A 27,358-nucleotide genomic window follows, 5' to 3' on the forward strand; every position below is an offset into this window, starting at 1 on the left:
AGGTTTTCTTCTCCAACCTATTGCCTGCATTATTCCTGTAACTACTGCAGCTGCTTTCTGGTTTGAGGCGCTGGAAGACTCGCTCCAGACGGAGACCTCATATGAGGAAATTATGGATAGAATTAAGGCTCTAAAGCTAGCTAATTCTTTTATCACTGACGCCGCTTTCCAAATAGCTAAGTTAGCGGCGAAAATAAAAAAAAATATTCAGGTTTCGCCATTTTGGCGCGCAGGGCGCTATGGCTAAAGTCCTGGTCGGCCGATGTGTCGTCTAAATCCAAGCTTTTGAACATTCCTTTCAAAGGGAAGACCCTATTCGGGCCTGAATTGAAAGAGATTATTTCAGATATCACCAGGGGAAAAGGCCATGCTCTCACTCAGGACAAAGCCTTTAAAACAAAGAACAAAGCTAATTTTCGTTCCTTTCGCAATTTCAGGAACGGCCCCACTTCATCCTCTCCGGCTGCAAAGCAAGAGGGTAACGCTTCACAGCCCAAGGCAAACTGGAAACCTTACCAGGGCTGGAAAAAGGGTAAACAGGCCAAAAAGCCTGCAGCTGCCACCAAGACAGCATGAAGGGGTAGCCCCCGATCCGGGACCGGATCTAGTAGGGGGCAGACTCTCTCTCTTCGCTCAGGCCTGGGCAAGAGATGTACACGATCCTTGGGCATTAGAGATTGTAGCCCAGGGATACCTTCTAGAATTCAAGGACTCTCCTCCAAGGTGAAGGTTCCACATTTCTTGTCTGTCTACAGATCAGACAAAGAAAGAGGCGTTTTTACGCTGTGTATAAGATCTACATACAATGGGAGTGATCCACCCAGTTCCAATTGCAGAACAAGGACTGGGGTTTTACTCAAACCTGTTTTTGGTTCCCAAAAAAAGAAGGAACTTTAAGACCAATCCTGGATCTCAAAATTCTAAACAAATTCCTCAGAGTCCCATCATTCAAGATGGAGACCATTCGGACAATCTTACCAATGATCCAGGTGGGTCAATATATGACTACCGTGGATCTAAAGGATGCGTATCTGCACATTCCTATCCACAAAGATCATCACCAGTTTCTCAGGTTCGCCTTTCTGGACAAGCATTTTCAGTTTGTGGCTCTTCCTTTCGGGTTGGCCACTGCTCCCAGAATTTTCACAAAGGTGCTAGGGTCCCTCCTGGCGGTTCTAAGACCGCGGGGCATAGCAGTGGCGCCTTACCTAGACGACATCTTAATTCAGGTGTCAACTTTCCAAAGAACCAAGTCTCACATGGAGATTGTATTGGCCTTTCTGAGGTCTCACGGATGGAAGGTGAACATCAAAAAGAGTTCTCTCTCCCCCCTCACAAGAGTTCCATTCCTAGGAACCCTGATAGACTCGGTAGAAATGAAAATATTTCTGACGGAGGTCAAAAAGCTAAAACTCTTAACTACTTGCCGAACTCTTTATTCCATTCCTCGGCCATCTGTGGCTCAGTGCATGGAGACAATCGGACTAATGGTTGCGGCAATGGACATAGTCCCTTTTGCTCGAATACACCTCAGACCACTGCAACTATGCATGCTCAAACAGTGGAATGGGGATTATGCAGATTTGTCTCCTCAAATTCAGTTGGACCAGGAGACCAGAGATTCTCTTCTCTGGTGGTTGTCTCCGGATCACCTGTCTCAAGGAATATGTTTCCGCAGGCCAGAGTGGATCATCGTAACGACCGACGCCAGTCTGTTAGGCTGGGGTGCGGTCTGGGACTCCCTGAAAGCTCAGGGCTTATGGTCTCGGGAAGAAACTCTTCTCCTGATAAACATTCTGGAACTGAGGGCGATATTCAACGCTCTTCAGGCATGGCCTCAACTAGCGGCGGCCAAATTCATCAGATTTCAGTCGGACAACATCACGACTGTAGCTTACGTCAATCATCAGGGGGGAACAAAGAGTTCCCTAGCGATGACGGAAGTAACCAAAATAATCAGGTGGGCGGAGGATTACTCCTGCCATCTCTCAGCAATTCACATCCCAGGAGTAGACAACTGGGAGGCGGATTTTCTAAGTCGTCAGACTTTTCACCCGGGGGAGTGGGAACTCCACCCAGAGGTATTTGCCCAGCCTCAGCTATGGGGCACCCCAGAGTTGGATCTGATGGCGTCCCGTCAGAACACCAAACTTCCTCTGTACGGGTCCAGGTCCCGGTATCCCAAGGCGGTATTGATAGATGCTCTAGCAGCGCCTTGGTCCTTCAATCTGGCTTATGTTTTTCCACCGTTTCCTCTCCTCCCGCGTCTGGTTGCCAGAATCAAGCAGGAGAAGGCTTCGGTGATTCTGTATGCAGACCTAGTGGACATGTCATCTGTCCCACCATGGACACTGCCAATGAGGCAGGATCTTCTAATACAGGGTCTGTTCAAGCATCCAAATTTAGTTTCTCTACGTCTGACTGCTTGGAGATTGAACGCTTAATTCTATCAAAGCGTGGGTTCTCTGACTCAGTTATAGATACTCTGATTCAGGCTAGAAAGCCTGTCACCAGGAAAATCTACCATAAGATATAGCGGAAATATCTTTGTTGGTGTGAATCCAAGGGTTACTCATGGAGTAAGATTAGGATTCCCAGGATATTGTCCTTTCTCCAAGAAGGACTGGAGAAAGGATTGTCAGCTAGTTCCTTAAAAGGACAAATATCTGCTTTGTCTATCCTGTTACACAAGCGTCTGGCAGAGGTACCAGACGTTCAAGCGTTTGCTCAGGCTTTTGTCAGAATCAAGCCTGTCTATAAACCTGTGGCTCCGCCATGGAGTCTAAATCTAGTTCCTTCAGTTCTTCAAGGGGTTCCGTTTGAACCTTTACATTCCATAGACATTAAGTTGTTATCTTGGAAAGTTTTGTTTTTGGTAGCTATCTCTTCTGCTCGAAGAGTTTCAGAATTATCTGCCTTACAGTGCGATTCACCTTACCTGGTGTTCCACGCAGATAAGGTAGTTTTGCGTACCAAGCCTGGTTTTCTTCCTAAAGTTGTTTCTAACAAGAATATTAACCAGGAAATAGTTGTTCCTTCTCTGTGTCCTAATCCATCTTCGAAGAAGGAACGTCTATTACACAATCTTGATGTAGTTCGTGCTTTAAAGTTCTATTTAAAAAGCAACTAAGGATTTCAGACAAACATCTTCCTTGTTTGTTATCTATTCTGGTAAGACGAGAGGTCAGAAAGCGACTGCTACCTCTCTTTCCTTTTGGCTGAAAAGCATAATCCGTTTGGCCTATGAGACTAATGGCCAGCAGCCTCCTGAAAGAATTACTGCTCATTCTACCAGAGCAGTGGCTTCCACATGGGCTTTCAAAAATGAGGCTTCTGTTGAACAGATTTGTAAGGCAGCGACTTGGTCTTCACTGCATACTTTTGCCAAATTTTACAAATTCGATACTTTTGCTTCTTCGGAGGCTATTTTTGGGAGAAAGGTTTTACAAGCAGTGGTGCCTTCCGTTTAAGGTACCTGTTTTGTTCCCTCCCTTCATCTGTGTCCTAAAGCTTTGGTATTGGTATCCCACAAGTAAAGGATGAATCCGTGGACTGGATACACCTTGCAAGAGAAAACAGAATTTATGCTTACCTGATAAATTACTTTCTCTTGTGGTGTATCCAGTCCACGGCCCGCCCTGGCATTTAAGTCAGGTAAAACATTTTTTGTTTAAACTACAGTCACCACTGCACCCTATGGTTTCTCCTTTTTCTTCCTAACCTTTGGTCGAATGACTGGGGGGTGGAGCTAGAGGGGGAGCTATATGGACAGCTCTGCTGTGTGCTCTCTTTGCTACTTCCTGTAGGGAATGAGAATATCCCACAAGTAAAGGATGAATCCGTGGACTGGATACACCGCAAGAGAAAGTAATTTATCAGGTAAGCATAAATTCTGTTTTTTCGCTGAAATGTGTAAGGCCTTTAAAACATACATAGGAGCATTTTTAAACTTGACTTATTAAAGCCAAACATAAGCTGTGATGTTTCTTTTATATGTCTGAAGTTTCTATTATATCCTTTTAGTCGCTTAATTATCATGGTATCTCGTGTTCAAGTAACAGCAATGCAGCACTGGAAGCTGAACACAATTGGGTGAGCCAGTTACAAGAGGCATAAACGTGCAACCACCAATCAGCAGCTAGCTCCCAACAGTAAATTGCTGCTTTCGAGCCCACCTAGGGATGCTTTTCAACAAAGGACATCAATAAAACACAAACAGAAGCAAGTTGGAAAGTTGTCCAAACCGCATGCTCCATCCAAATCATGGAAGTTTCTTTTTGACTTTATTGTGCCTTTAAGGATGCAAGTCCTCAATTGTTAATGGGGTTCATAACGAACAATTTTAAGAGAAAATTACTGGCAAAGTAGCTAATACACACATCTTAAGAGGTTACCCTACAGTACCAAAGACAAACATGTCCACAACCCTTATAAAACCTCTCATTCCTCTGCAAAATGAGATGAAGTAGTGCTCTGTGGAGCATAAACTAAAGTGGACAGTACACTTTGCATTTTCATTAATAGGGGTCCATAGATGTGTGGACATCTAGTAATAATGCAGTGAGGCATGATTTAAAAACAGGAACAAAGCCCATATGTCTCATATAGCCATAAAACTAATACTTTACAACAAAGGTCAATGATAAGACTAGATGACATTTTTCAATCAAGCAGATTGATTTTCTATGCTATAGCTTAACTATAGTTTATAAAACCTCTTATAAAAAATAATGTTTCTTGCATGGTTTATTATATGTATGTCAGTTTTGCCACTGTCTTTGTGCATGTACTAATACAAGAAACTCCATCTAATGAAGATCTGGGGTAGGAAAACAAAAATTTAAAATGTAAACACAATCCATGCTGTTCCATTATAGCCACATATGACATCAACATACAACTGTGTTCCAGAGAAGCTTGCAAATCATGCAAGTTTTTTTAGCTGAAGCTCTTTGGGGATAAATGGTAAAAGGATGCCATGTACAGTTTTAAGCTCCAACTCCTGATGAAAGCCATTCCGTGATAACAAAATGAACAAGGCTGACTGGAAGTACTTAGTAACTGTATGTACAACTTGGGTATTGGCAACTTTTGCCAAATATGTTGAAATCTGTTTTCCATCCATCAAACCACCCACCACCCCTGCCCATGAAGTCTTCTTACTCCAGATCAGGCATTTTTTCATCATCACTATCTGGCGAGTCATCATCTGCACCATCAACCTCTGGTAAATCTACATCCTCATCTCCTCCCATGTTGTTCATCATCTCTGAAAAGCGATCAAAATTTGACATGTCTTCCTCTGAGTCATCTTCCCAATCTTTCCAGTTGTTAAAATCCACACTAAGCCAGTTGAGCTTTGCTTTTTCTTTTGTCAAACGTGGCCATGATTGGCCAGATTCTGCTTTTCGTAAACAGCACAGAACAGACCTATCTGTCCTTTTATGTTTGGATTCATTAGGATCAATGGCTTGAAAAAGTTCAACTTCATTTAGATGCTTAAGACTATCTGATCCCCCAAGGCAATTGAAAGTTAGTTTGCTTTTTCCAAAATCTATTTTCACTTGTTTGCTGTCTTCAACACAAAATTCAACAAAGACATAGTCCCTTCTGTCGTACCACTTTGCAGATGCCGGCTGCATGTTGCTGCGTTACTCCTAACTAGCGTGACGACTTGCTCCTGCCACAGCTATTCGCGCTCACTCTCCGGGGCTGCGTGACGTCACCGGGCGGCAGAGAAGAAGAAGAGGCAGGGCTCAAGCTCATTCTCCAAAGAGGGGGGTGGCGTCATCCAGACTGTCTCCTAACAGCTCCTGAGCAATCGGTGTTGACGAGTTTCACTGCTTGCTGTTACACACTCAAGTTCATGTCACAGGCGTTGCTGCAAGAATGTCACACTTGAGAGGCTGTGCCTGTTCCACAGCATGGATCCTGGAGGGTAAGACTGTTTTATATATACACTTTTTATATACAGGGTCACAGTGTGGCTCCTTTATGCCTCGATAGGATCAAGAGTTAATATCTCCTTCAGGGAGATTTGAACAGCTACGGGTTATTTAAAACTGCTTTTATGTGAGAGTTGTTTTAGGCTCATAGACTGTGTGCTTTTGGCTTCGAACAAATAGGTTTCACTTTCGTTTTTGAGTGTTGCACAGCTCATAATAGTTTAGCACCTCTGAGCTGTCTACCTCTCAGGAATCTGTGTCCCGAGAGATTACTACCCTTTCTACACTTGCCCCTCCACATGCAGTTCCCCGCGGCTCAACTATTCCTCCATCTGGAGGGGGCTTTTTCTTTCATGTAATTGGCAAGAGTCCATGAGCTAGTGACGTATGGGATATACATTCCTACCAGGAGGGGGCAAAGTTTCCCAAACCTCTAAATGCCTATAAATACACCTCCCACCACACCCACAACTCAGTTTTACAAACTTAGCCTCGTATGGAGGTGGTGAAGTAAGTTTGTGCTTGATTTTTATTATTTCTTCTATGATAAGCGCTTCTAAGCATTCTGAACCAATTCCTCTCAGAGTACAGTGTTTGGAAGAGGGATGTGAAGAGAGTCTCGCCTATTGATTTTATGGTTTCCCTCGCGGGGAATCTTTTCAAGGGTTCTCTGTTATCGGTCATAAGGATTCTTCTCCTACCTCCCTTTTTAGATCGACGATATACTCTAATATACCATTATCTCTGCTGATAGTTTTCAGTACTGGTTTGGCTATCTGCTATATGTGGATGGGTGTCTTTCGGTAAGTATGTATCATTATTTAAGACACTCTCAGCTATGGTTTGGCGCTTTATGTATTAATATAAAGTTTTAAATATATGTTTTTTACTTATATTTGCCATGAGTCAGGTCTAAACAGTTTCAGTATAGGAATAATGTTTGGGAAGTTTATTTAAACTTTTTTTCTTACCTGGGGTTCAGTCTTTTTCTAATTTGACTTGTTATTGACACTGTTATTTATTGCGTCATTCCCTGCGTCTTTGTTGACGCTAGTTGTTTTGGCATGAAGTTGCATTTAAGACGCGAGTTGCGTCATTTCCTGGTGTTTTGTGGCAAAAAATTTTTTAGCTTTTTGCGTAATGCGTCATTCTTGGTGCCAAAATTTAGTTATTTTACCTCTCTCCCTCTATTGCTCGCTGTTTTCATGATTTTTTTTTTTTAAAACTATTATGCCTGCTTTTTGATTTTATATTTTTTTTTTAAAAGATACAATCTTTATTTTCCTATCTACTGAAACTGTTACATTGTGGAAATTGTATGTTTTGCCTAATGTTATTTTTCTTTTTCTGTTTTCTGTTTCATTCTGATCCTGACTCTGATGTTACTGTAGAAACTATGATGCCCTGTAACACAATTCTACAAAGCTAAGTGTGTTCTTTTCATTATTAAGCTGTTATTTTCTTCAGCTTAATTTTGTGTCATTTATTTATTTTATGCTTTAAAATGTTTCTATATGTACAATGACATTTACTGTTTTTACTTATTCAGTTCATGTACTTGATTTCATCTGCAAACATCACAAGTTATTGCTTTTATCATAAAGGTTATGACTGATATTATGCCTTTAAGTAAACTTACAAGATCTTTTCAAAATTGTTAAGATTTAATTAATTTAGTTCTGACCGACAGCATGCTTAAGTTTATTCTACTGATGAAGGTTTTCTTTGGCTGAAAGGATCCTGTATCAGAGACGGATTTATTAAAAAATTCTCCTTATTTTTCATTTGAACGTTCTTTGCTCTTTAAGGGAAAATTTGTTATTTTTCGCTTTTAGGAGCCTAGTCCTCCTATTAACTATGTTATTTTAAAATCTGGATTTTAAGATTTTAATTTGCTCCTGAGGGTTTTTCCTATTCAAGATACTATTTGTATTATGTTCTAAATAATGGTTTATCCTGATTCCCTTTTGGGACTGTACTACTATTTCTATGGAAATTGGTACTTATTTTTAGGTTTCTTTAGAGTTTGAATATAACCTTAGTAGAGCATATTCATGTACTGTTTATATTTCTCTTGTAAGATGTATCGAGTCCACTGATTCATCCTTACTTGTGGGATATTCTCCTCCCCTACAGGAAGTGGCAAAGAGAGAACCCACAGCAGAGCTGCCTATATAGCTCCCCCCTTAGCTCCACCCCCCAGTCATTCTCTTTGCCTACTCTAAGTAACTAGGAAGTGCAGAGCGAGTGTGGTGACAAAAATGTTAGTTTTTTATTTCTCAAGCAAAAGTTTATTTTAAATGGTGCCGGTGTGTACTATTTACTCTTTGGCAGAAAAAGAGATGAAGATTTCTGCAAGGAGGATTATGATCTTAGCACTTTGTAACTAAGATCCACTGCTGTTTTCACAAGGTCTGAAAAGTACAGGAAAACTTCAGTTGGGGGAACGGTTTGCATGCTAAGCTGCATATGAGGTATGTTCAGTCTATGTTTTTCTAGACAGACTGGGTTTATTCTAGAAAAGGCTGGCAATATCCCCATGGGGAAAGGGTAAGCTGTATTCAGACACTTGGATAGGAATTTCAGCTTGCTTGAAGGGCTCATTTGTTACTGGTGACACTGTTAGGAAAAAAACGTTTTTTGTTTGTTCAAGTAAATGATGCAATTATAAAGTTTTTTGAAGGGACTGAAGGGGTCGTTGTGGCTTGTGTTAGGGTTTTTTAACCCACATGGTTAATTAAGAGACACTCAGGTGTTTTTCTAATAGGCCTCAAAACATTGAGTGAGGTGGGAGGGGCCTATTTTCGCACCTCAGTTGCGCAATTTCTTTTCCTTAAGAGTCATCCAACTGCTCCTGCTGTGTTTGAGGGCTGTAAAGGAGTTTTTTTCCCCACAAATCGTTCTGAAGGGCAGGTAGGCGCCACAGCAGAGCTGTGGCAAGGTGCTGAAAGTCTTTTTTACCGGTTTTGATGTTTTTTCAATCCGGTTTTGCCATTAAGGGGTTAATTGTTTATTTGCATAGTTGTGCAAAGTTACTAAGGTTGTAAGATAATACTGTAAAAATTTCGTTAAGTTTACTGCTTTTTTACACTGTTTTGCAGAACTTGTGCAGCTTTTTTTCTCTTAAAGGCACAGTACCGTTTTATTTCTAAGTGTTATTTACTTTGATTACAGTGTTTTCCAAGCTTGTTACATTACTAGCCTGTTTAACATGTCTGATACCAAGGAAAATCCTTGTTCAATATGTTTGGAAGCCATTGTGGAACCCCCTCTTAGAATGTGTCCCAAATGTACTGATATGTCTATAAATTATAAAGAACATATATTAGCACTTAAAAATAGAGCAATAGATGATTCTCAGTCAGAAGTAAATGAGGGTTCGCCATCTAGCTCTCCCCAAGTGTCACAACCAGTAACGCCCTCACAAGTGACGCCAAGTACCTCTAGTGCGTCACATTCATTTACTTTACAAGACATGGCCACAGTTATGAATACAACCCTCACTGAGGTTTTATCCAAACTGTCTGGTTTACAAGGAAAGCGGGACAGCTCTGGGTTAAGGAAAAATGCTGAGCCGTCTCACGCTTTAGTATCCGTATCTGATATGCCCTCACAATGCTCTGAAGGGGCGAGGGATTTGTTATCTGAGGGAGAAATTTCTGATTCAGGAAAGACGCTTCCTCAGACAGATTCTGATATGACGGCCTTTAAATTTAAGCTTGAACACCTCCGCTTATTGCTTAGGGAGGTATTAGCAACTCTAGATGATTGTGACCCTATAGTGGTCCCAGAGAAATTGTGTAAAATGGATAGATACTTGGAGGTTCCTGTTTACACTGATGTTTTTCCAGTCCCTAAGAGGATTGTGAATATTATTGCTAAGAAGTGGGATAGACCAGGTATTCCGTTCACTCCCCCTCCTGTTTTTAAGAAAATGTTTCCCATATCTGATACCATAAGGGACTCATGGCAGACAGTTCCTAAGGTGGAGGGAGCTATTTCTACTCTGTCTAAGCTTACAACTATACCTATCGAGGACAGTTGTGCTTTCAAAGATCCTATGGATAAAAAATTAGAGGGTCTCCTGAACAACATTTTTGTTCATCAAGGTTTTTCTCTCCAACCTATTGCGTGCATTGTTCCTGTAACGACTGCAGCTGCTTTCTGGTTTGAGGCTCTAGAAGAGGCTCTTCAAATAGAGACTCCATTAGAGGAAATTATGGACAGAATTAAGGCACTTAAGTTCGCTAATTCTTTTATTACAGATGCCGCATTCCAACTGGCTAAATTAGCGGCAAATAATTCAGGTTTTGCCATTTTAGCACGCAGGGCGTTATGGCTTAAGTCCTGGTCTGCTGATGTGTCATCTAAATCTAAACTTTTGAACATTCCTTTCAAAGGTAAGACCCTATTCGGGCCTGAACTGAAGGAGATTATTTCAGACATCACTGGAGGGAAAGGTCATGCCCTCCCTCAGGATAGATCAAATAAGATGAGGGCCAAACAAAATAATTTTCGTTCCTTTCTGAACTTTGAGTGGTCCTGCTTCAGCTTCCTCTGCTACTGTCAGGGATCTTAGCATGTTAACTGCTGTCACTTTAAATCTCAACCCAATTCACCCTATTTAAGGCCCCTCCTCTCTCTACTCCCTGCTTGGTAATTTGTTTCAGTTGTACAAGTGACTCCTGCCGAAGAAACCCAGCCCTATCCTTCTGTCTAAGTCAGATTACCTACCTGAGCTTCTTAAATTCTGCTGAGTTCTGCTGTCCTCAGCTCCTCTGTACCAGCAATCCTTCAACAGCTAACTGCAGCTTTACCGGAACCAAAGTTTCAGCCATAGTTCCCTTCTTTGCACTACTCCGGGTGTGTGTGACGTCACACCCGGCATCTCAGCACTCTTGCAGCGCGTGTACCGCGCTCTCTCTCCATCATGGGTAACAAACACACCAGCAACTGCTGACACGCTGTCCCTGCAATACCTCAAGGATTTGGTCTGTATACTTTACTTACCTCTGCCGGATAACTGCAGTACATTGTTAAGCTTGCTATCTGAAAACCGCTACCTTAAGTGACTGTTTTGCTTTTCCTACCTGTAAAGATACCTTGTCTGCCATACTCATTGCTTATATTACTAAGGATAGTCATCTCATTTATTGACTGTACATCCCAGCATAACCATTTCAACCTGTCTTAAACATCTCAGCTGCTGCCTTTACCTACAGTAATTCATACTACAACAACTTCTGGACATTGTTTCTGTTATCCTGCCTCAACTAACTCATATTGGTGCTTGTGCTTTAGTACAAATACATTGTCTCTATTCACACTCATTTCAACCCTCTGCTTATTTAGTGTGCTATACATATTACACTGGTAGTTGTAATCTCTGCCTTCAACGCTATATTTTGGCAGGTTGTGTATGTGAGTGTGTGTGATTACTGTAAATATTTTATCTGCCTGCTGAGCTTGTGTGATTCTTTTGTTATATATATCATCTACCTAAGAGGAATATCTATCATATTTATCTGTTGATACCTCTCTATCATATTTATCTGTTGATACTTATCTATCATAGTTATCTGGTTGCGTGACAGCTCCGTATTCACTCTGTACCCTACAGTAGTGACCCTCCGTTCGATGAGCATAACTGGATTCAGATCTGTGTGAATCCAAGGTTTGGTGTGAGGCTGAGTGGTCCTACAATAGAGGATACTAGGTACCAGAACTTTTCCATCACTTGTTCTGACATACAACACATATCATTACATATTACCAAGCCTATGTAATGATATGTGTTGTATGTCAGAACAAGTGATGGAAAAGTTCTGGTACCTAGTATCCTCTATTGTAGGACCACTCAGCCTCACACCAAACCTTGGATTTACACAGATCTAACTTATAGGAATCCAGTTATGCTCATCAAACTGAGGGTCACTACTGTAGGGTACAGAGTGAATACAGAGCTGTCACACAACCAGATAACTATGATAGATAAGTATCAACAGATAAATATGATAGAGAGGTATCAACAGATAAATATGATAGATATTCCTCTTAGGTAGATGATATATATAACAAAAGAATCACACAAGCTCAGCAGGCAGATAAAATATTTACAGTAATCACACACACTCACATACACAACCTGCCAAAATATAGCGTTGAAGGCAGAGATTACAACTACCAGTGTAATATGTATAGCACACTAAATAAGCAGAGGGTTGAAATGAGTGTGAATAGAGACAATGTATTTGTACTAAAGCACAAGCCCCAATATGAGTTAGTTGAGGCAGGATAACAGAAACAATGTCCAAAAGTTGTTGTAGTATGAATTACTGTAGGTAAAGGCAGCAGCTGAGATGTTTAAGACAGGTTGAAATGGTTATGCTGGGATGTACAGTCAATAAATGAGATGACTATCCTTAGTAATATAAGCAATGAGTATGGCAGACAAGGTATCTTTACAGGTAGGAAAAGCAAAACAGTCACTTAAGGTAGCGGTTTTCAGATAGCAAGCTTAACAATGTACTGCAGTTATCCGGCAGAGGTAAGTAAAGTATACAGACCAAATCCTTGAGGTATTGCAGGGACAGCGTGTCAGCAGTTGCTGGTGTGTTTGTTACCCATGATGGAGAGAGAGCGCGGTACACACGCTGCGAGAGTGCTGAGATGCCGGGTGTGACGTCACACACACCCGGAGTAGCGCAAAGAAGGGAACTATGACTGAAACTTTGGTTCCGGTAAAGCTGCAGTTAGCTGTTGAAGGATTGCTGGTACAGAGGAGCTGAGGACAGCAGAACTAAGCAGAGTTTAAGAAGCTCAGGTAGGTAATCCGACTTAGACAGAAGGATGGGGCTAGGTTTCTTCGGCGGGAGTCACTTGAACAACTGAAACAAATTACCAAGCAGGGAGTAGAGAGAGGAGGGGCCTTAAATAGGGTGAATTGGGTTGAGATTTAAAGTGACAGCAGTTAACATGCTAAGATCCCTGACAACTACAAAGCAAGAAGGGAATTTTGCCCAATCCAAGTCAGTCTGGAGACCTAACCAGGCTTGGAACAAGGGTAAACAGGCCAAGAAGCCTGCAGCTGCCTCTAAGACAGCATGAAGGGGTAGCCCCCGATCCTGGACCGGATCTAGTAGGGGGCAGACTATCTCTCTTCGCTCAGGCTTGGGCGAGAGATGTTCAGGATCCCTGGGCTTTAGAAATTGTGTCCCAGGGATATCTTCTGGAATTCAAGGGCTCCCTTCCAAGGGGGAGATTTCACATTTCTCGATTGTCTGTAAACCAGACAAAGAGAGAGGCGTTCTTATGCTGTGTAGAAGACCTACATACCATGGGGTTGATTCGCCCAGTCCCAAAGGAGGAATAGGGGCTAGGGTTTTATTCAAACCTGTTTGTGGTTCCCAAGAAAGAGGGAACTTTCAGACCAATCTTGGATCTCAAAATTCTAAACAAGTTCCTCAAAGTTCCATCATTCAAGATGGAGACTATTTGGACTATTCTACCTCTGATCCAGGAGGGTCAATATATGACTACCGTGGACTTAAAGGATGCGTATCTATACATCCCTATTCACAGAGATCATCATCAATTCCTCAGATTCGCCTTTCTAAACAGGCATTACCAGTTTGTGGCTCCCAGAATTTTCACAAAAGTGCTAGGGTCCCTTCTGGCGGTTCTACGACCACGGGGCATAGCAGTGGCGCCTTATCTAGACGACATCTTAATTCAGGCGTTGACTTTCCAGCTAGACAAGTCTCACACAGACATCGTGTTGGCTTTTCTGACATCTCACGGGTGGAAGGTGAACATAAAAAAGAGTTCTCTCTTCCCTCTTACAAGAGTTTCCTTCCTAGGGACTCTGATAGACTCGGTAGAAATGAAAATATTTATGACGGAGGTCAGAAAGTTAAAACTCTTATCCACTTGCCGAGCTCTTCATTCCATTCCTCGGCCATCAGTGGCTCAGTGTATGGAGGTATTCGGACTCATGGTAGCGGCAATGGACATAGTTCCTTTTGCCCGTCTACACCTCAGACCACTGCAACTATGCATGCTCAAACAGTGGAATGGGGATTATGCAGATTTATCTCCTCAACTGCATCTGGACCAGGAGACCAGAGATTCTTTTCTCTGGTGGTTGTCTCAGGGAATGTGCTTCCGCAGGCCAGAGTGGCTCATTGTAACGACAGATGCCAGCCTGTTAGGCTGGGGTGCAGTCTGGAACTCCCTGAAAGCACAGGGCTTATGGTCTCGGAAGGAAGCTCTCCTCCCAATAAATATTTTAGAACTGAGAGCGATTTTCAATGCGCTTCAGGCGTGGCCTCAGCTTGCTGCGGCCAAATTCATCAGGTTTCAGTCGGACAATATCACAACTGTAGCTTATATCAATCATCAGGGAGGAACAAGGAGTTCTCTAGCGATGATGGAGGTAACTAAAATAATTTGGTGGGCAGAGGATCACTCTTGCCATCAATCCACATCCCAGGAGTAGAGAACTGGGAGGCAGATTTTCTAAGTTGTCAGACTCTTCATCCGGGGGAGTGGGAACTCCATCCGGAGGTATTCGCCCAGCTGATTCAGCTATGGGGCACACCAGAATTGGATCTGATGGCGTCTCGTCAGAATGCCAAACTTCCTCGTTACGGGTCCATGTCCCGGGATCCCAAGGCGGTACTGATAGATGCTCTAGCAGTGCCTTGGTCCTTCAATCTGGCTTATGTATTTCCACCGTTTCCTCTCCTTCCACGTCTGGTTGCCAGAATCAAGCAGGAGAGAGCTTCGGTAATTCTGATAGCTCCTGCGTGGCCACGCAGGACTTGGTATGCAGACCTAGTGGACAATATCATTTCTGATATTACTGGAGGAAAAGGCCACGCCCTTCCCCAGGATAGGTCCAACAAGTTAAGGACCAAACAGACTAATTTTCGTTCCTTTCGAAACTTCAAGAGTGGCGCAGCTTCATCTTCCTCTTCTACAAAACAAGAGGGAAATTTTGCCCAGTCCAAGCCAGTCTGGAGACCTAACCAGGCTTGGAACAAGGGGAAACAGGCCAAAAAGCCTGCTGCTGCCTCTAAGACAGCATGAAGGAGTAGCCCCCGATCCGGGACCGGATCTAGTGGGGGGCAGACTTTCTCTCTTCGCCCAGGCTTGGGCAAGAGACGTCCAGGATCCCTGGGCTCTGGAGATTGTTTCCCAGGGATATCTTCTGGATTTTAAAGCTTCATCTCCAAAGGGGAGATTTCATCTCTCACAATTATCTGCAAACCAGATAAAGAGAGAGGCATTCTTACATTGCGTTCAAGACCTACTAGTTATGGGAGTGATCCACCCAGTTCCAAAGGAGGAACAGGGGCAGGGCTTCTATTCAAATCTGTTTATAGTTCCCAAGAAAGAGGGAACTTTCAGACCAATCTTGGATCTCAAGATCCTAAACAAATTTCTCAGGGCCCCATCCTTCAAGATGGAGACTATTCGAACCATCCTACCTATGATCCAGGAGGGTCAATATATGACTACCGTGGATTTAAAGGATGCTTATCTACATATTCCGATACACAGGGATCATCATCAGTTTCTCAGGTTCGCCTTCCTAGACAGGCATTACCAGTTTGTGGCTCTTCCCTTCGAGTTAGCCACGGCACCAAGAATCTTTACGAAGGTTCTAGGGTCCCTTCTGGCAGTTCTAAGACCGCGGGGTATAGCAGTAGCCCCTTACCTAGACGACATCCTGATACAGGCGTCAACTTTTCAAATCGCCAGGTCCCATACGGACATTGTTCTGGCATTCCTAAGGTCTCACGGGTGGAAAATGAATGAAGGAAAGAGTTCTCTCTCACCTCTCACAAGAGTTTCCTTCCTAGGAACTCTGATAGATTCAGTAGAAATGAAGATTTATCTGACAGAGGTCAGGTTGTCATAACTTCTAACTTCCTGCCGTGCTCTTTATTCCATTTCTCGTCCGTCAGTGGCTCAGTGTATGGAGGTAATCGGATTAATGGTAGCGGCAATGGACATAGTTCCGTTTGCCTGCCTACATCTCAGACCACTGCAACTTTGCATGCTCAACCAGTGGAATGGGGATTACACAGATTTGTCCCCTCTACTAAATCTGGATCAAGAGACCAGGGATTCTCTTCACTGGTGGCTATCTCGGGTCCATCTGTCCAAGGGAATGAGTTTCCGCAGGCCAGAGTGGACTATAGTAACGACAGATGCCAGCCTTCTGGGCTGGGGTGCAGTCTGGAACTCCCTGAAGGCTCAGGGTTCGTGGACTCAGGAGGAGGCCCTCCTTCCGATAAACATTCTGGAACTAAGAGCGATATTCAATGCTCTTCAGGCTTGGCCTCAGCTAGCTGCGGTCAGGTTCATCAGATTTCAGTCGGACAACATCACGACTGTAGCCTATATCAACCATCAGGGGGGAACAAGGAGCCCCCTGGCGATGTTGGAGGTTTCAAAGATAATTCTATGGGCAGAGGTTCACTCTTGCCATCTCTCAGCTATCCATATCCCAGGAGTAGAGAACTGGGAGGCGGATTTTCTATGTCGGCAGACTTTTCATCCGGGGGAGTGGGAGCTCCATCCGGAGGTATTTGCCCAGTTGATCTTTAACTTAAATTATGCTCAAACTATCGTGCTTACTTTCAACTTGAAATACTAGTGCTACTGCCAACGCACACAAACACATGTGATAAACCCCTTCTCGCTTGCGTGTAATTGTTAGCGATCCACTCGTAATCTGGCCCCATATGTACGCTTGTCTGTGTGTGTGTGTGTATATATAAAAATAAACACAGGATAGCGCACTCCTGCTCGCCAAAGTCCCAAGACCAGGGTGCATAAATCTTCAAATAGAACATTATAAATATGCACTCACTGGATTTAAAACACAACACTCTCTTTATTATGTAGTGACGTTTCGGGGCATTCACCCCTTCCTCAGACCTGGTCTGAGGAAGGGGTGAATGCCCTGAAACATCACTACATAATAAAGAGTGTTGTTTTTTAAATCCAGTGAGTGCATATTTATAGTGTTTTCTATATATATGTAAAATTACTTACACACTGTATGTACCCTCATTATTCTCCCTCACACAGCAGATCCAAATACCTTGTTTTCTTTCCTAAGATATGGTGAGTCCACGGCGTCCTCAATTACTGTTGGGAATATCACTCCTGGCCAGCAGGAGGAGGCAAAGAGCACCACAGGAAAAGCTGTTAAGTATCCCTCCCCTTCCCACAATCCCCAGTCATTCTCTTTGCCTTCAGTGCAAGGAGGAGGTGAAGTTTGGTGTCTGTAAAAGATTTTTCTTCAATCAAGATTTTTTTTATTTTGAAAGCCAGAGTAGGTTTGCTCTGATCTTTCCTGTCAAGTCTGGGTCTAGCTGTACTCCACGTTAGTATCTTCAGTAAGAACTTGTGGGGTGGGCCTCACTGCGTTTTCCTAATAAGGTGCTGCCCTTGCATAGAAATCCAGAGTAGGTTTACTCTGTCCTTTCTTGTTTTCACAGGTCTCTGTGAGGAGTGGCTTCCTCTCATACCGGGAGAGCTGTCCTCCTACCGGACAGCCAGAGGTGCAGGTAAGTGCCATTTTTGTTTATTTGTGAGAGAAACAGAACACTGTCACTAAAGTAGCAGCTGCACGTTATTTGGGACTAGACTCCTACTTTATCTAACTGTAATTATTTGGCAGGGAGCAGGCACTGGGGCTTAGAGAGTGTGTTTGTTTATCACTAGTGGCTCAGTATTTTTTCTTGGGGACCCGGTAGTATAACGGATGGGTCCGGTACATGTCTCAGTTTAGGATCTAACACCTAAGACAGGTCATGGAACGGTGTTCCACTTAAGTATTTCTCTTGTAAGATGTATCGAGTCCACAGATTCATCCTTACTTGTGGGATATTCTCCTTCCCTACAGGAAGTGGCAGAGAGAGCACCCACAGCAGAGCTGTCTATATAGCTCCCCCCTTAGCTCCACCCCCCAGTCATTCTCTCTGCCTGCTTAACTGCTAGGAAGGGCAAAGAGCTATGTGGTGACTAGAATGTAATTTCTTTCATGTAATTAGCAAGAGTCCATGAGCTAGTGACGTATGGGATATACATTCCTACCAGGAGGGGCAAAGTTTCCCAAACCTCAAAATGCCTATAAATACACCCCTCACCACACCCACAAATCAGTTTTACAAACTTTGCCTCCCGTGGAGGTGGTGAAGTAAGTTTGTGCTAGATTCTACGTTGATATGCGCTTCGCAGCAGGCTGGAGCCCGGTTTTCCTCTCAGTGTGCAGTGAATGTCAGAGAGATGTGAAGAGAGTATTGCCTATTTGAATTCAATTGTCCCTTCTACGGGATCTATTTCATAGGTTCTCTGTTATCGGTCGTAGAGATTCATCTCTTACCTCCCTTTTCAGATCGACGATATACTCTTATATACCATTATCTCTACTGATTCTCGTTTCAGTACTGGTTTGGCTTTCTACTACATGTAGATGAGTGTCCTGGGGTAAGTAAGCCTTATTTTTTGTGACACTCTAAGCTATGGTTGGGCAGTTTTATATAAAGTTCTAAATATATGTGTTTAAACATTTATTTGCCTTGATTCAGGATGATCAATATATCTTATTTCAGACAGTCAGTTTCATTATTTGGGATAATGCATATTAATAAAAACATTTTTTTCTTACCTTAAAAATGGGCTTTTTTCCCTGTGGGCTGTTAGGCTCGCGGGGGCTGAAAATGCTTCATTTTATTGCGCCATTCTTGGCGCGGACTTTTTTGGCGCAAAAAATTTCTTTGTCATTTCCGGCGTCATACTTGTCGCCGGAAGTTGTTCGTGTTTGCGTCATTTTTTTTGACGTTTTGCGCCAAAAATGTCGGCGTCACCGGATGTGGCGTCATTCTTGGCGCCCAAAGCATTTGGGCGCCAATAATGTGGGCGGATTTCTCCAACATAGGTGTGTCCGGTCCACGGCGTCATCCTTACTTGTGGGATATTCTCTTCCCCAACAGGAAATGGCAAAGAGCCCAGCAAAGCTGGTCACATGATCCCTCCTAGGCTCCGCCTACCCCAGTCATTCTCTTTGCCGTTGTACAGGCAACATCTCCACGGAGATGGCTTAGAGTTTTTTAGTGTTTAACTGTAGTTTTTCATTATTCAATCAAGAGTTTGTTATTTTCAAATAGTGCTGGTACGTACTATTTACTCAGAAACAGAAAAGAGATGAAGAATTCTGTTTGTATGAGGAAAATGATTTTAGCAACCGTAACTAAAATCCATGGCTGTTCCACACAGGACTGTTGAGAGCAATTAACTTCAGTTGGGGGAACAGTTTGCAGTCCCTTGCTGCTTGAGGTATGACACATTCTAACAAGACGATGTAATGCTGGAAGCTGTCATTTTCCCTATGGGATCCGGTAAGCCATGTTTATTACGATTGTAAATAAGGGCTTCATAAGGGCTTATTTAAACTGTAGACTTTTTCTGGGCTAAATCGATTGATTATTAACACATATTTAGCTTTGAGGAATCATTTTATCTGGGTATTTTGATATAATAATATCGGCAGGCACTGTTTTAGACACCTTATTCTTTAGGGGCTTTCCCAAAGCATAGGCAGAGTCTCATTTTCGCGCCGGTGTTGCGCACTTGTTTTGGAGAGGCATGGCATGCAGTCGCATGTGAGAGGAGCTCTGATACTTATAAAAGACTTCTGAAGGCGTCATTTGGTATCGTATTCCCCTTTGGGTTTGGTTGGGTCTCAGCAAAGCAGATACCAGGGACTGTAAAGGGGTTTAAAGCTTAAAACGGCTCCGGTTCCGTTATTTTAAGGGTTAAAGCTTCCAAAATTGGTGTGCAATATTTTCAAGGCTTTAAGACGCTGTGGTGAAAATTTGGTGAATTTTGAACAATTCCTTCATGTTTTTTCGCAATTGCAGTAATAAAGTGTGTTCAGTTTAAAATTTAAAGTGACAGTAACGGTTTTATTTTAAAACGTTTTTTGTACTTTCTGATCAAGGTTATGCCTGTTTAACATGTCTGAACTACCAGATAGACTGTGTTCTGAATGTGGGGAAGCCAGAATTCCTATTCATTTAAATAAATGTGATTTATGTGATAATGACAATGATGCCCAAGATGATTCCTCAAGTGAGGGGAGTAAGCATGGTACTGCATCATTCCCTCCTTCGTCTACACGAGTCTTGCCCACTCAGGAGGCCCCTAGTACATCTAGCGCGCCAATACTCCTTACTATGCAACAATTAACGGCTGTAATGGATAATTCTGTCAAAAACATTTTAGCCAAAATGAACCCTTGTCAGCGTAAGCGTGGCTGCTCTGTTTTAGTTACTGAAGAGCATGACGACGCTGATATTAATATCTCTGAAGGGCCCCTAACCCAATCTGAGGGGGCCAGGGAGGTTTTGTCTGAGGGAGAAATTACTGATTTAGGGAACATTTCTCAGCAGGCTGAATCTGATGTGATTACATTTAAATTTAAATTGGAACATCTCCGCATTTTGCTTAAGGAGGTATTATCCACTCTGGATGATTGTGAAAATTTAGTCATCCCAGAGAAACTATGTAAAATGGACAAGTTCCTAGAGGTGCCGGGGCTCCCAGAAGCTTTTCCTATACCCAAGCGGGTGGCGGACATTGTTAATAAAGAATGGGAAAGGCCCGGTATTCCTTTCGTCCCTCCCCCCATATTTAAAAAATTGTTTCCTATGGTCGACCCCAGAAAGGACTTATGGCAGTCAGTCCCCAAGGTCGAGGGAGCGGTTTCTACTTTAAACAAACGCACCACTATTCCCATAGAGGATAGTTGTGCTTTCAAAGATCCTATGGATAAAAAATTAGAAGGTTTGCTTAAAAAGATGTTTGTTCAGCAGGGTTACCTTCTACAACCCATTTCATGCATTGTCCCTGTCACTACTGCCGCATATTTCTGGTTTGATGAACTGCTTAAGGTGCTCGATAGTGACTCTCCTCCTTATGAGGAGATTATGGACAGAATCAATGCTCTCACATTGGCTAATTCTTTCACTCTAGACGCCTCTTTGCAATTGGCTAAGTTAGCGGCTAAGAACTCTGGGTTTGCTATTGTGGCGCGCAGAGCGCTTTGGTTGAAATCTTGGTCGGCTGATGCGTCTTCCAAGAACAAGCTACTAAACATTCCTTTCAAGGGGAAAACGTTGTTTGGTCCTGACTTGAAAGAGATTATCTCTGATATCACTGGGGGTAAGGGCCACGCCCTTCCTCAGGATCGGCCTTTCAAGGCAAAAAATAGACCTAATTTTCGTCCCTTTCGTAAAAACGGACCAGCCCAAGGTGCTACGTCCTCTAAGCAAGAGGGTAATACTGCTCAGGCCAAGCCAGCTTGGAGACCAATGCAAGGCTGGAACAAGGGAAAGCAGGCCAAGAAACCTGCCACTGCTACCAAGACAGCATGAAATATTGGCCCCCGATCCGGGACCGGATCTGGTGGGGGGCAGACTCTCTCTCTTCGCTCAGGCTTGGGCAAGAGATGTTCTGGATCCTTGGGCGCTAGAAATAGTCTCCCAGGGTTATCTTCTGGAATTCAAGGGACTTCCCCCAAGGGGGAGGTTCCACAGGTCGCAGTTGTCTTCAGACCACATAAAAAGACAGGCGTTCTTACATTGTGTAGAAGACCTGTTAAAAATGGGAGTGATTCATCCTGTTCCATTAAGAGAACAAGGGATGGGGTTCTACTCCAATCTGTTCATAGTTCCCAAAAAAGAGGGAACGTTCAGACCAATCCTAGATCTAAAGATCTTAAACAAATTTCTCAAGGTCCCATCGTCAAGATGGAAACCATTCGAACTATCCTTCCTTCCATCCAGGAAGGTCAATTCATGACCACGGTGGATTTAAAGGATGCGTATCTACATATTCCTATCCACAAGGAACATCATCGGTTCCTAAGGTTTGCATTTCTGGACAAACATTACCAGTTCGTGGCGCTTCCTTTCGGATTAGCCACTGCTCCAAGGATTTTCACAAAGGTACTAGGGTCCCTTCTAGCGGTGCTAAGACCAAGGGGCATTGCAGTAGTACCTTACCTGGACGACATTTTGATTCAAGCGTCGTCCCTTCCTCAAGCAAAGGCTCACACGGACATTGTCCTGGCCTTTCTCAGATCTCACGGCTGGAAAGTGAACGTGGAAAAGAGTTCTCTATCCCCGTCAACAAGGGTTCCCTTCTTGGGAACAATTATAGACTCCTTACAAATGAGGATCTTTCTAACAGAAGCCAGAAAAACAAAGCTTCTGGACTCTTGTCGGATACTTCATTCCGTTCCTCTTCCTTCCATAGCTCAGTGCATGGAAGTGATCGGGTTGATGGTGGCGGCGATGGACATAGTTCCTTTTGCGCGCATTCATCTAAGACCATTACAACTGTGCATGCTCAGTCAGTGGAATGGGGACTATACAGACTTGTCTCCGAAGATACAAGTAAATCAGAGGACCAGAGACTCACTCCGTTGGTGGCTGTCCCTGGACAATCTGTCTCAAGGGATGATGTTCCACAGACCAGAGTGGGTCATTGTCACGACCGACGCCAGTCTGATAGGCTGGGGCGCGGTCTGGGGATCCCTGAAAGCTCAGGGTCTTTGGTCTCGGGAAGAATCTCTTCTACCGATAAATATTCTGGAACTGAGAGCGATATTCAATGCTCTCCAGGCCTGGCCCCAGCTTGCGAGGACCAGGTTCATACGGTTTCAATCAGACAACATGACGACTGTTGCGTACATCAACCATCAGGGGGGAACAAGGAGTTCCCTAGCGATGGAAGAAGTAACCAAAATTATTCTTTGGGCGGAGTCTCACTCCTGCCACCTGTCTGCTATCCACATCCCAGGAGTGGAAAATTGGGAAGCGGATTTTCTGAGTCGTCAGACATTGCATCCGGGGGAGTGGGAACTCCATCCGGAAATCTTTGCCCAAGTCACTCACCTGTGGGGCATTCCAGACATGGATCTGATGGCCTCTCGTCAGAACTTCAAAGTTCCTTGCTACGGGGCCAGATCCAGGGATCCCAAGGCGGCTCTAGTGGATGCACTAGTAGCACCTTGGACCTTCAATCTAGCTTATGTGTTCCCGCCATTTCCTCTCATTCCCAGGCTGATAGCCAGGATCAAGCAGGAGAGGGCGTCGGTGATCTTGATAGCTCCTGCGTGGCCACGCAGGACTTGGTATGCAGATCTGGTGAATATGTCATCGGCTCCACCTTGGAAGCTACCTTTGAGACGAGACCTTCTTGTTCAGGGTCCGTTCGAACATCCGAATCTGGTTTCACTCCAGCTGACTGCTTGGAGATTGAACGCTTGATTTTATCGAAGCGAGGATTCTCAGATTCTGTGATCGATACTCTTGTTCAGGCCAGAAAGCCTGTGACTAGAAAGATTTACCACAAAATTTGGAAAAAATATATCTGTTGGTGTGAATCTAAAGGATTCCCTTGGGACAAGGTTAAGATTCCTAGGATTCTATCCTTCCTTCAAGAAGGATTGGAAAAAGGATTATCTGCAAGTTCCCTGAAGGGACAGATTTCTGCCTTGTCGGTATTACTTCACAAAAAGCTGGCAGCTGTGCCAGATGTTCAAGCCTTTGTTCAGGCTCTGGTTAGAATCAAGCCTGTTTACAAACCTTTGACTCCTCCTTGGAGTCTCAATTTAGTTCTTTCAGTTCTTCAGGGGGTTCCGTTTGAACCCTTACATTCCGTTGATATTAAGTTATTATCTTGGAAAGTTTTGTTTTTAGTTGCGATTTCTTCTGCTAGAAGAGTCTCAGAATTATCTGCTCTGCAGTGTTCTCCTCCTTATCTGGTGTTCCATGCAGATAAGGTGGTTTTACGTACTAAACCTGGTTTTCTTCCAAAAGTTGTTTCTAACAAAAACATTAACCAGGAGATTATCGTACCTTCTCTGTGTCCAAAACCAGTTTCAAAGAAGGAACGTTTGTTGCACAATTTGGATGTTGTTCGCGCTCTAAAATTCTATTTAGATGCTACAAAGGATTTTAGACAAACATCTTCCTTGTTTGTTGTTTATTCAGGTAAAAGGAGAGGTCAAAAAGCAACTTCTACCTCTCTCTCTTTTTGGATTAAAAGCATCATCAGATTGGCTTACGAGACTGCCGGACGGCAGCCTCCCGAAAGAATCACAGCTCATTCCACTAGGGCTGTGGCTTCCACATGGGCCTTCAAGAACGAGGCTTCTGTTGATCAGATATGTAGGGCAGCGACTTGGTCTTCACTGCACACTTTTACCAAATTTTACAAGTTTGATACTTTTGCTTCTTCTGAGGCTATTTTTGGGAGAAAGGTTTTGCAAGCCGTGGTGCCTTCCATTTAGGTGACCTGATTTGCTCCCTCCCTTCATCCGTGTCCTAAAGCTTTGGTATTGGTTCCCACAAGTAAGGATGACGCCGTGGACCGGACACACCTATGTTGGAGAAAACAGAATTTATGTTTACCTGATAAATTTCTTTCTCCAACGGTGTGTCCGGTCCACGGCCCGCCCTGGTTTTTTTAATCAGGTCTGATATTTTATTTTCTTTAACTACAGTCACCACGGTACCATATGGTTTCTCCTATGCAAATATTCCTCCTTAACGTCGGTCGAATGACTGGGGTAGGCGGAGCCTAGGAGGGATCATGTGACCAGCTTTGCTGGGCTCTTTGCCATTTCCTGTTGGGGAAGAGAATATCCCACAAGTAAGGATGACGCCGTGGACCGGACACACCGTTGGAGAAAGAAATTTATCAGGTAAACATAAATTCTGTTTTTTTGGCGCTAAAAAATGTGGGCGTCATTATTGTCTCCACCTTTTTTCTCACATTATTTAAGTCTCATTTTTCATTTGCTTCTGGTTGCTAGAGGCTTGTTCATTGGCATTTTTTCCCATTCCTGAAACTGCCTTTTAAGGAATTTGATAGATTTTGCTTTATATGTTGTTTTTTCTCTTACATATTGCAAGATGTCTCAGATTGACCCTGGATCAGAAGCTACTTCTGGAAAAACGCTGCCTGATGCTGGTTCTACCAAAGCTAAGTGTATCTGCTGTAAACTTGTGGTAATTGTCCCTCCGGCTGTAGTTTGTGATGAATGTCATGATAAGCTTGCTAATGCAGATAGTATTTCCATCAACATCTAATACTCAGGATGTTCCTGTTAATATAAGAGATTTTGTTTCTAAATCTATTAGGAAGGCTATGTCTGTTATTCCTCCTTCCAGTAAACGTAAAAGGTCTTTTAAGATTTCACATTTTTCAGATGAATTTTTAAATGAACATCATCATTCTGATTTGTCTGTTTCTGACGATGATTTTTCTGGTTCAGAGGATTCTGTCTCAGATATTGACACTGATAAATCTTCATATTTATTTAAAATGGAATTTATTCGTTCTTTACTTAAAGAAGTTTTAATCGCATTAGAGATGGAGGAATCTAGTCCTCTTGATACTAAATCTACTAAGCGTTTAAATTCGGTTTTTAAACATCCTACAGTTATTCCGGAAGTTTTTCCTGTCCCTGATGCTATTTCTGAAGTAATTTCTAGGGAATGGAATAATCTGGGTAATTCATTTACTCTTTCTAAAAGGTTTAAGAAATTGTATCCTGTGCCATCTGACAGATTAGAGTTTTGGGACAAAATCCCTAAAGTTGATGGGGCTATCTCTACTCTCGCTAAACGTACTACTATTCCTACAGCAGATAGTACTTCCTTTAAGGATCCTTTAGATAGGAAAATTGATTCCTTTCTAAGGAAAGCTTATTTATGTTCAGGTAATCTTCTTAGGCCTGCTATTTCTTTGGCTGATGTTGCGGCAGCTTCCACTTTTTGGTTGGAGGCTTTGGCACAACAAGTGTCAGATCATAATACTCATAGCATTGTTAAACTTCTTCAACATGCTAATAATTTTATTTGTGATGCCATCTTTGATATCATTAGAGTTGATGTCAGGTATATGTCTTTAGCTATTTTAGCTAGAAGAGCTTTATGTCTTAAAACTTGGAATGCAGATATGTCTTCTAAGTCAACTTTGCTTTCCCTTTCTTTCCAAGGTAATAAATTGTTTGCTTCCCAGTTGGATTCTATTATTTCAACTGTTACTGGGGGGGAAAGGAACTTTTTTACCTCAGGATAAAAAATCTAAAGGTAAATATAGGGCTGCTAATCGTTTTCGTTCCTTTCGTCAGAATAAGGAACAGAAGCCTGATCCTTCCCCTAAAGGAACAGTTTCTGTTTGGAAACCATCTCCAGTCTGGAATAAATCCAAGCCTTTTAGAAAGCAAAAGCCAGCTCCCAAGTCCACATGAAGGTGCGGCCCTCATTCCAGCACAGCTGGTAGGGGGCAGATTACGATTTTTCAAAGAAATTTGGATCAATTCGATTCACAGTCTTTGGATTCAGAACATTGTTTCACAAGGGTACAGAATAGGTTTCAAGGTAAGGCCTCCTGCAAGAAGATTTTTTCTTTCTCGCATTCCAATAAACCCAGTGAAGGCTCAAGCATTTCTGAAATGTGTTTCAGATCTAGAGTTGGCTGGAGTAATTGTGCCAGTTCCAGTTCTGGAACAGGGTCTGGGGTTTTACTCCAATCTATTCATTGTACCAAAGAAGGAGAATTCCTTCAGACCAGTTCTGGATTTAAAAATATTGAATCGTTATGTAAGGATACCAACATTCAAAATGGTAACTATAAGGACTATTCTGCCTTTTGTTCAGCAAGGGCATTATATGTCCACAATAGATTTACAGGATGCATATCTGCATATTCCGATTCATCCAGATCACTATCGGTTTCTGAGATTCTCTTTTCTAGACAAGCATTACCAGATTGTGGCTCTGCCGTTCGGCCTAGCAACAGCTCCAAGGATTTTTTCAAAGGTTCTCGGTGCCCTGCTATCTGTAATCAGAGAACAGGGTATTGTGGTATTTCCTTATTTGGACGATATCTTGGTACTTGCTCTGTCTTCACATTTAGCAGAATTTCATACGAATCGACTTGTGTCATTTCTTCAAGAACATGGTTGGAGGATCAATTTACCAAAGAGTTCATTGATTCCTCGGACAAGGGTAACCTTTTTAGGTTTCCAAATAGATTCAGTGTCCATGACTTTGTCTCTGACGGACAAGAGACGTCTGAAATTGGTTTCAGCTTGTCGAAACCTTCAGTCTCAATCATTCCCTTCGGTAGCCTTATGCATGGAAATTCTAGGTCTTATGACTGCTGCATCAGATGCGATCCCCTTTGCTCGTTTTCACATGCGACCTCTTCAGCTTTGTATGCTGAACCAGTGGTGCAGGGATTATACAAAGATATCACAGTTAATATCTTTAAATCCGATTGTACGACACTCTCTGACGTGGTGGACAGATCAC

At 42.9% G+C, this 27,358-nt stretch overlaps 2 protein-coding genes across 2 annotated transcripts in view; one reads left to right on the top strand and one right to left on the bottom strand.

The window, feature by feature from the left end:
• The window catches only part of LOC128635706 (atlastin-3), a 248,373-nt gene that overhangs the window by 85,829 nt on the left and 135,186 nt on the right, over window positions 1-27,358 (top strand). The gene's annotated exons all lie outside the window — the stretch shown is intronic.
• On the bottom strand, window positions 4,751-5,778 carry LOC128665756 (prostaglandin E synthase 3). Its single transcript, XM_053719948.1, has one exon. The coding sequence runs from the start codon at window positions 5,640-5,642 to the stop codon at window positions 5,160-5,162; it is 483 nt and encodes a 160-aa protein (XP_053575923.1). The 5' UTR covers window positions 5,643-5,778; the 3' UTR covers window positions 4,751-5,159.

This window comes from Bombina bombina, chromosome 7 (genome assembly GCF_027579735.1).
Source record: "Bombina bombina isolate aBomBom1 chromosome 7, aBomBom1.pri, whole genome shotgun sequence".
Lineage (NCBI taxonomy): Eukaryota > Metazoa > Chordata > Amphibia > Anura > Bombinatoridae > Bombina > Bombina bombina.